This window comes from Nicotiana attenuata, chromosome 1, assembly GCF_001879085.1.
Source record: "Nicotiana attenuata strain UT chromosome 1, NIATTr2, whole genome shotgun sequence".
Lineage (NCBI taxonomy): Eukaryota > Viridiplantae > Streptophyta > Magnoliopsida > Solanales > Solanaceae > Nicotiana > Nicotiana attenuata.
The window spans coordinates 85935678-85946278 of record NC_031989.1 but is presented as its reverse complement, the minus strand read 5'-3'; the positions used below and the strand labels follow the sequence as shown (position 1 = coordinate 85946278).

At 36.0% G+C, this 10601-nt stretch overlaps 1 protein-coding gene and 1 long non-coding RNA gene across 5 annotated transcripts in view; both read right to left on the bottom strand.

Moving 5' to 3' along the window:
• Window positions 2431-10601, bottom strand: part of LOC109230031 — a 9818-nt gene continuing 1647 nt past the window's right edge. For 2 of the 4 annotated variants that reach the window (XR_002068604.1, XR_002068606.1), the window contains exon 3: window positions 2431-3300. This is a non-coding gene — a long non-coding RNA (uncharacterized LOC109230031). Of the gene's footprint in view, window positions 3301-6286; window positions 8792-10601 lie in introns of those variants that run through there. The other 2 variants (XR_002068605.1, XR_002068607.1) reach the window with 1 other exon arrangement.
• Window positions 3465-5489, bottom strand: LOC109230023 (F-box/kelch-repeat protein SKIP11-like). The gene has a single exon (XM_019395565.1). The coding sequence runs from the start codon at window positions 4954-4956 to the stop codon at window positions 3679-3681; it is 1278 nt and encodes a 425-aa protein (XP_019251110.1). The 5' UTR covers window positions 4957-5489; the 3' UTR covers window positions 3465-3678.

Sequence of the window (10601 nt, the reverse complement as noted above, 5' to 3'; positions counted from 1 at the left end):
TTCTCGTTGCAAATGCTCCTATTAAGTCCTAGAAGGATAAAGTCTATGGTACGCTTAAAGCATATAGACAAATCGGTTTCAAATAAACTTCTTGATAAAGAAGATGAGCAAATGATCAAAATGATCATAATAAAGGAGGCAAGTGATCTAGAAGATCACATGACATAACACTTCATAAAATCGCATGGAAGATTCAGGTACCTGAAATGAATGAAGAGATCTCTATGTTATGTCTTTATGAAAAAATATTGGAACCGATATAAAATATTCGTCGACGACATCTATGATAGTGCTAAATATATATGAGGATCTTAAATCTGGAGAAACAATTTCGAATAGAATTGGTTTCATATGAAAGACATGTAATTTTGAACATGTAGTTCAAATACTTGAAAGTATAAAGTCAATGATATGTGCAATCAGTTTTCGACATCTTATTTGTCTAGTTTGATATGAAAACATGATATGCATCTAAATTCTATTTATTTGGCTCATATGACTTAACAATCCCTGGATGATTTAAAATGCTTAAAGCATATAGAATTCATGGTCATGAAGTACTACATCCTAAGTGCAATTTGTGCACATATGTATCTTGCTATAGCTATAAGCATGATAATGTGATAGCAAGAATACCTCTATGAAGATATTGAAAACGACATTCCACGGCACTTTATGAAGACATTACATATCACTCAAGAATGATGATTTCAAGGTGCAACAAATTCATTCAAGTTAATATGGTTGATTTATTTATCAAATTTCTACCAACCATCTTTTGAATATGGTGCACAATATTGGAATGCAAAAGCTCAAGGATGTGAATTGATGCTCTCATCAGGGGGAGTTAATACGCGTTGTACTCTTTTTCCCTTACGAGGTTTTGTCCCAATGGGTTTTCCTTACAAGATTTTTAACGAGACAACCAAAATGCGTATTGTTAGATATGTGTACTCTTTTTCCTTCACTAGAACTTTTTTCCTACTGGGTTTTATTTTCCTTTTCAAATGTTATTAAGTTAAATTTTGAGAAGCAAAAGGTGACTATCATCTGATTGTTAGTAACATATATTCAGTTCCCTCTTGACCTAATTTGTAGAAGTTACTTTTGCTATCCCAATTGAATAGTTTTGGCGGATTGTAGTTTCACAACTAAAATTATATTGTCTGTAACATTTGATTTGATGCTCCAATTCATTTATGAAATCACATCTCTTTGTACTCCTAAAGATCATAATTCATAACTATTAGACCGTGATAACAATTTCTATTGTTGTTGGACGGGCCAAGATCTTAGATATGGGCAAAACCTCATCCCAAGATCCTATAAGTTTGTTTCCCTAATAGTGTGTCATAGTCACTAAGGTTTGACTTGATCGACGATATGCTCAGCTAAAGATCTCAACTTTTGCTTCGTAATAAAATGCCTTAACTGGTGTCTCTGTATGACCTATAGATTATAAGTTCGAACCGTAAAATCAGCCATATGCCATGCCTACTTGTTGAATACATTTGGTTGAGATTTGTGTCGCAATATTGATGATGAGCTTGTCCCAAACAGATTTTGACCACTGCACCCATCATTGGAACTAGAAAGCAACTAAAGGCAAAGCACATTGTTAACTTTCAGCTTTTGCTCCGTAATAAAATGCCTTAACTAGTGTCTCTGTATGACCTATAGATTACGAGTTCGAGCCGTGGAATCAGCTATTAATGCTTGCATCAGGGTAGGCTGCCTACATTACACCCCTTGAGGCACGGCCCTTTCCCAGACCCTTCGTAAATGTGGGATGCTTTATCCACCTAACTGCCCTTTAGACCCATTTTGGAGCCAGATAAATAAGAAAGGAACACAGTAAAAGTTTTCATCTCATCCTGCTTACAATGGCTATGAAATCTTTTTAGGCTTTCCATCTAAAATACAACCTATTTTCAAGTGCAAAACACCCTGTTTGAATTTCAGAAAGAAGGCTACATTCACTTGTGCTTTATATTAACTGATTTAATTGTTTCCCATCAATTTTATCTTCCCATCAGAATTTAGAAGCAACCATCAAAGGGAAAATAGCTAAATATTTCTTTTCACAACCCAAAAAGGGAAAAAAGAAAGCCAAAAGTGATACAAGAAAATGCATGTTAATCCATGCATTCAATGTTTTGCCACTTCATGTATTTGAAGAAAAAACCATGCTATATATGGACATCAACAAGGATTAGGGACGCCAAAGTTACGGTCTCGCTACATATGTTGAGTACGTAAAACTAAGAAATAATGGAATGCGATGCTATTAAGGTTATATTGATTGATTTGGTGTATAAACCAAGTACGACTAAATATTTACTATAAAGTATTTAGCCATAGCAATACTACTAAGGTTAAATTGTTTTGGCTGGATGCGGCTATATTTTTACCGTAATAACACATGGCATTATATTCCCAAATAACAATGAGAACCTCATGAAGGTGAGAAAAAAACCAAAAGAAGGCTATTCAAGTAATACAAATCCAGACAGTACTTAGCTGTATCATTATTTACATTTTTGGCTTCACTAATGAATACATTCAACTATCACAAATAACAACAGGGTGCACACTCAGCACAGTTAATACATATGGACAAGGATACCGAGTTCTATAGATGCAAACTAAAAATTCCCTTCAAATTTTAAAAAGAGGGTGCACTTTATTATAACAGTTAATTACTCAGATATGACCAAGTGAACCTCCAAAGAGGGAAAAAGAATTAAGAGCCAAAAGGGTAAGTAATAACAGGAAAAAAATTCAAGATTCTCTTTGCATTTAGATGTGAAAACTTCTTATTGACCATTATAATGTTACTGCACATGCTATTCTGGAAAAGTAATTATCACTCATTTAATATTTGGAGATTTAATTTAGTCACAGTAATCTACAGAGATCAAATGGATTTGCTTATGAAAAGATTCCAGCTGGATGATAACTTTCAAGAATGAACATGAAAGTCTATTAACAGCGACATAATCCAATATGCAACAGGAAAAAGAGATGTTGCATGTGGAATAGTCTCTATAAGTCGACTAGAAAATGAGTTCGGATTCTTTTATTATCATTTTAAATTTCAAAGTAAGTGAAGAATGTAACAGGTTAAAAAATATCCAAGACAAGGGTACGCAATGCTACACTAATTTTACCAAGCGCAGGAATCAAACCTCAAAAGAGTTCTAAGGTATAATGCACTTCACCTTCTTTTCCACTTCTCCTCTTTGCAGCAAATTGCGGTGGATGTGTCCCTCCTTCATTCCAGAACTAGATGCTCTGAGACTAAGATGTAGAGAGAAATTAACAAATGCAAAGAGTTATGAGTGAATTAACTAAAACTTCAGAGGGAATGAATGAAGAAGTCACGTAAAACACATGCATATGTCATATCTCAAGAATAATGGTGTGGCTTCACAAAGATGCAACTATTTTTCAAACATATCTAATCATATAAAGGAGGAAAAATAAAGATGAGATGACATAGGAGTTCGCTTGTCTATCAGCGTACAATTATGGAATTTCATTGTCCTATTTTTCCCCTTAAATGCTTGTTGCAGTACAACGATAAAGATGGCTAGCAAAGAACAAACATGAATTTAAAACAGAATGAAACATGGACCAAGATAACATCATCAAGGACAAAAGACCGGGATTATAAGATCAGCACCCCATGACAGCACAGTTATACACAAAGCTACCAGATGGCTTTCGGCCAAGCAAGTCCCATTGTATCGGCCCTTCACTTGGAACCCATGAATTCACTTCGATATATTCTGCACCTCCCTTGGGTCCACCAATTACAATTAGCCTGTTACCACATGCTCGAAAAGCCAAACCCCAACCATTCATGGAAGCTGCTCTTTTGGGCAGCCGTCCTATGGTAACCCACGCTTTATTTTGCTTGTCATACTTCCTCACCTCCATGTCAGCATAATCAGCCGCGTACAGCTCATTGTCTACAACTGCCACCAAAGGAGGTGCATCAGATGTAGTAGCGTTAGTTTGCACAGGACACATGTTTGGGATTTCACGCCACGTTCCTTTTTCCAGATCATACTCCTCCCCACAAGTCAACCGCTTCGATTCGGCTCCTCCAATTCCTCCTATCACATAAAATTTTCCATCCATGAATACACCTGAACACATCTTACGTGGCTTCTTCATGCTCGGTAAAGTCTTCCACGTTCCTGCTTCCGAATTGTAAAGTTCAGCTGAGCTAAGTATATTGCCTTGTGAGTCACAGCCACCAGCTAGAATGCCAATCTCCCCAATGCTGGCAGAACCAAACAAACATCTTGGTACATTCATCCGCATCCCAGATGACCACGTGTTTGTCAATAAACTGTAACGATAAATGACATGCGAAAAGATCTCCTTTCCAAACACAAGCAGCTCTGTGCCAACCGCCAACGACTCCTTGTCAGCTAACACGAAACACTCATCAGGAGTCATAGCTGGCAGATGCATCCAACGACCGCGACTAGGATCAAAAGCTTCCCATTCAACTAGTTGGCAGGAGAAATAAACCCAATGCTCAACCACACCATTTTCCCGCCGCAATTTGTAAAGTTCTCCGCTCCTAATCAATGAGCGAAAGCTACGATTCAAAGATGCTATGGCGCCATAATCCGATCGAGAGCAATGAATGAGACAACCGATGGAATTGTCACGGCCAATCGCATGAATAAAAGAGCTCGAATCAGAATTATTCCCAGCATGACGTTTATTGCCAGCTTGCTCGTTCGGGGATGCTGAAAAGTTGCCCAAAGATAGAGCGACTTCCACTCTGTTGAAAGTATCAGACTTATTTGGCAACTTGCATTTCACAAGTTCACGCTCCTGATAATTTACCAATGGCTCTTTGCCATTCATGCAAGCCACCAAGTTACTTTCTCTCTGACAATCCTTTGAAACCAAACAAGACTGATCTTCTGACATGTCGTCCAGATTAAAACCAAGAGGATTTGATAAAATGAAGGAAGAAGTTGATTGCAATGAACTGAAAAAGACAACCTTTTTTTGTATCTGGTGAATTCTACCTCTGTTGTTTTCTTGATTTTCCTATTAAATAGTTTTTTTTCTTTTTGTTTTCCGGTATGTATTGGTATATAAGGGTAGTTATTTAATTTTTGTACTAATTGGTAGAAGAAGAATCGGGGCCTTTGGATTCTCTCTTCTGAAATTAAAGTAAGTTTTGGCTTCATAAGGAGGAAAAATTATTTAAATGCCTAAGGAGAAAGTGCAAAAAGAGTAAGTAATGTAATCAAAGATCCAAGTAATCTAACAGTCTCGGTTCACACTCAGCACTCTCTCTTTCAATTTTTTTCCGTAGAGCAAATTATTCTCTCGTTATTCTCTCAAAGAAGATTATCAATATTTTCTTGAAGGAAGCAGCTCTTCCTATACAAAATTTTTCTTAAATTGGGTAAGAGCTTCTCTATTGTTTTCTTAAGGGGTGGAGTGGGGTGGGATTGGGGGGGGGGGGGGGGTGCATGATACTCAAGTTACATTTCATGAATCTAAATCTGTTAAATTTTTACACTAATAAGTGGGCTTATCTTTATTTCTCCACTGGCATTCAACACAAAGGACAAAGGTCAAACGTCTTCCAACACGCCTAACATTAGTTAGCACCTCTCCCATTGTTCCTACCAGTGTTGTTTATATATTTTTCTAGTAAAATTTGTTGATTAGCATTTGAAAGTTCTTTGGTTTCCATAGATAGATTGACATGCATTCTATTTCTATCATTTTAGGCAATTGAATTCACAGATTGATGATATGGGAGGGAATTTTTTATTCATCTTTCTCATAAATTTTGCTTAAGTATTTACTTATATGCTACTTGGAGAATTATAAAACATGATAGTAAACCGTAATTGATGGAAGAGTAAATGCTAGAGATGCCTACCAAAATTTTGGGACCACCCGCTATGCGACAGATAAGAGCATAGGTGATGAGCTAATTTAGTAAATAGCACTGATATTAAACATCTTCTCTAGATAAGTAGAGCCTGTAATTTCTAGGTTTAAGCTTTCATGAAAAATACTTTTTAAGGGAAAACAGCTACCATTGTAGGACTTGCAGGACACCTCTTAACCCCCCCCCCCCCCCCCGCCCTCCCCCAAAACCTTCCATCTAAGGTTAACTACATAATAGCAAAACCAGAAACAGCTAGCGGCAATTATTGCCTATAAAAATAACAATAGCAAACATGTAAGCGACAAATGATACACTTATAAACTAACAATACGAAAAATAGTCTAGCAGGAAAAATTAAATGTTTACTTATTAAATAAAAAATATCGGCAATGGCAACCAATTACATTATTCAAGAAATATTTACTTTCAATAAATTATGGTTTGTGGGAGATATGCTAGAATGTTTAATGATATACTTTTGCAGCAAATTACAGCCTATCTAAGTGATTTTCACCTAAATCTTACATGGCATTTTAAGCAGGGACTTAAATCTATTTAATGCAAAACGTATGTATAAATTTCAACTTTGAAACGGTGTACAGTATTAGGTAATCAAATCATTGCTACCTCTCCAGACATAATATCTTTTATATTCGACTTGATGTTTTCTACCTCAACTTAGTTAGTCAGATACTCTAAATTTTCAGCTTTTTACTGCATTAGTCCATACCGTTAATGCATCAACGCTAGATGATAAAGACTACAGCACCTAGAAGTCTATAAAAAGTAGATATCTTTCTCAACAAATAAACCTTAAGATATTTGTATTTCTTGCACTTAAAAGTTCAGTTGATTAGATATTAGATATATCAGTGGTCTCTTTTCTGGATCAATTCATAAGTTTGATACAATTCTTATTGTGCAGGCAAAAAACAAAGAGGAGATAGAACGTTGTCAGTGGATTCAGTAAAAGGTGGCCAATGATCTGAAGTAAAAGATTCTGGAAAACCAGCCAATACAGAAGTTTCAATGGATAGCAACCTAGATGAAATTTTATAAATGTTTGCATCGTACTCTATGTAGTAAACTTGCAACAAAGCCACCACTATTAACCTTTGCCTTCAGAATGCCTACATGAGTTTTCGTGAGCCATTTCTGCATTTGCATGCTTACACAAGATATACAAATTCGTCAATCCTCACTCTTTATACTATAAACATAATAGGTAGCATGGGTAAATAGAAATAAGGTCAGTACAAAAAGCTCTCTATTTCGTTCATTAAATTACCACAGAAGAACTTTGACCAATCATACACATAAATATAAGCATGTTTTGCATTATATATCAATTCGCAAAAAGCAACTTAAGCTAGAATAAGTGACAGAATAATAGATTTCCAAGATTTAAAGCTCTTTAAGTGTGACTAAAAGGATAAATATATATGCTATTTGAGCAACTATCTAGTAGTACAAATGCAACAAAAGTATATCTTTAGCTAGCAACGTTGACTGTGAAAGATCACCATCAACATTGTCAAACTTAAAGTTCCTTCTTTCATTTTTTGAAGTTTGTTTATTGAGATGAATATAGCTAATTGGTTGTCAATGAAACTAAGTGTTGCCCTGAGTGCAAAGAAGAGTTGGGCTTTTTTTCCAGAATAGCATCTCAAGTAAGGACTGGCTCCATTTCTCTTTTAGTTATTACTAGCTTTTGATGAGTCACTATTAGATTAAATGGATAGAGAAGCCTCTCTACCTCTACAAGGTAGGGGTAAGGTATGCTTACACACTACACTCCCTAGAGCCCACTTGTGGGATTACACGGGGTATGTTATTGTTGTTGGGTGGAGAAGCAAAGACAAATAATCTGATTAGTTGATCTTAAACATAAGTCTATGACACTTTTTCTTCAACTAAGATAATGATCTCTGAAATTAGTAGGAATCACTACTTCTCACAATCCATCAAAAGTTTCACTTTTGTAGTCATCCTACATGGATCATTTTTTTTTTTTTTTTTTGATAAAGTAAAAAATTCATCAAAAGAAGGGCAAAAAATGCCCGTATACAAGAGGTATACCAAAAGGTAGAAAAAAGACACCCAATCTTTTATACATATGGGAACCTCGTGGGTGCACCAAAAAGGAATAAGAGATAGAAGGTTATTCCTCAAGTGTACAAAACCATCTATACTCCATCAAAAGCGCTCCAAATCCTCTCTCTTCATACAGTCCATAAGTATAGAGGAGCAGCATCCCATACCCTGTGTCTCCTCCCTCTTCTAAATGTCCAACTAAACATTGTTTCTTTCACAGTGCTCGGCATTACTCACTCTGGTCCAGACCATCACAGGATTTCCCACCACAACTAAGACGCTATTCGACAAAGTAAATGGAAGTGATTCACATCTTTCCCTGAGTCTTTACACATGAAGCGCCAACCAACAAATAAACTTCTTCTTCCCCAAGTTCTCCGCCCTCAAGATTACCCCACACGCAACTAGCCAAGTGAAAACATACACCTTTCTCGATTCCTCCGTAGTCATAAACTTCTCATAATAGGACTTACATAAAAGACACCGTTCTCCCCCGTACCCCATCTCCATACATCTTGACTATCATGTGCTTCGACCTTCCAGTCTTGCGCAAGTTGTTCCAAAACTTCAAATCCCAATGTACTTCTCCCCTTGTAGACTCCATATCCTATGGATCAGGTTGCAGACATAAATAAATAACTATGTTATATCTCTAAACTTGAGCTTTCAGATAAGGTAGTTCACACAATTCAACATGTTCTCTTTCCGGATGGCACCAACTTAGGCAGAGGATTCGAGTTTGAGTTTCACCGCCGCCTATTAACAAAAATATTTCTATGTGTTAGGGTCAAGTAGAAAATGCATATCCTAATTGATGGAAGAGTAAATACTAGGGATTCCTACCAAAAATTTGGGATCACCACTTATTTGCAAATTATGTGCTAATTATGTGCAAATTATGTGCGTACAGGCAAAGAAAGCTTGAGTCTAGAACTGACATATAACCAAGTGAAACATTCAAGGAGGAAAAAATAATTAAATGTCTGCGGAGAAAGCACCAAAAGAGTAAGTAATGTAATCTAGGATCCAAGTAATCTAGGTCATCATTGACACTGTGTACTCTCTCTCTTCTTTTTCCTAGAGCAGTTTCTTCTTTCATTATTCTTACCTCTATTACTCCAATGGCACTCAACACAATTATGTGCATCGATGTTAAGGTTGGTGTCTAAAACTAAGGTATGGCAAAGTGAAACATCTCAGGAGGAAAAAAGGATTAAATGCATCAAGAAGGTTCCAAAAGACCAAGTTGTGCAATCTCAAATCCAAGTAATCTATGCGTCTGACATAGCGTCAGGTCAAACTATGTACTCTCTTTCTTTTCTTTCTCCTAGAGCAGATTCTCTCATTCTCTCAAGTGCTATAAGGATATTATTAATCATTTATTAAAGGAAGAAGCTCTTCATATTATCAATCATTTATTAAAGGGAGAAGCACCCTTATCTGCAAATTATGTGCACAAATGTGGAGAAGACTTGGTGTCTAGAAATAACATATGAGCAAGTGAAGCAACTCAAGAGAAAAAAATAATTAAATACATCAGGGGAAAATGTCAAAAAGGTAAATAAAGCAATCGAAAAACCAAGTAATCTAGGTGATCTGACATTGTGTCATTCTCACTCTACTACATAGTGTCAGTCTATGTTGCGCGGACTCTCCAAAATGTAGCCGCACCCGTGTCGGATCCTTCAAAAATGCACTACTTTTGGAAGATCCGACACGTATCCGGCACATTTTCGGAGAGTCCGAGCAACATAGGTGTCAGTTAATACTATGTACTCTCTCTCTCTCTTTTCCTAGAGCAATTTCTTCTTGCTCTATTCTTGCAAAGTACTACAAAAAAGATTTTTGAAAATGGATGTTTTCCTTTTTTGAAATGGAAAGTACTAAAAGAAAGATTATTAATCTTTTTGAAGAAAGAAGCTTTTCATAGACAAAACTTTCTTTATATTGAATAAGAACTTCTTTTCTTTCCTTTCCTTCAAGGGGTGGAACGTTGGAGGATTATGCATGATACTCAAGTTATATATTCTTTTAGATTTTTATACAACCAAATGGTGTTGCCTCTATTGCTCCAACGGAATTCAAGACAAACGTCAAAGGTGTTTTCAGCATTCTCCAACCTTGTTACCAGCATTCTTTATCCTTTTACTAGTGAAACATGCTGATTAAAGTTCAAATCTGTTTTGTTCCCATAGAAAGATTCTGATGACATCATGTTTCTATCATTGTAGGGAATTAAATTCACAAATACATGATATAAGCTTGTAATTTTCAAAATTTCTAGTAAATTAAAATTAGATAAATACTTGATGATACTTAAATTAGATGCATCAGGGGAAAGCTCCAAGAGACTAAGTAATGTAACTAATAATCCAAGAGGTACTTCACACTACACACTCTCTTTCTCTTCTCTTTCCTAAAGAAGTTTCTTTTTTTATTGTTCTCTCATAATGTTATAAGGAAAATTATCAATCATTTATGGAAAGAAGAAGCTCTAAATATGTAAAGACTTCTTCACAGGGGCTATGAACTCCTCTTTCCTTTTTCTTTAGGGGGGGGGGGGGGG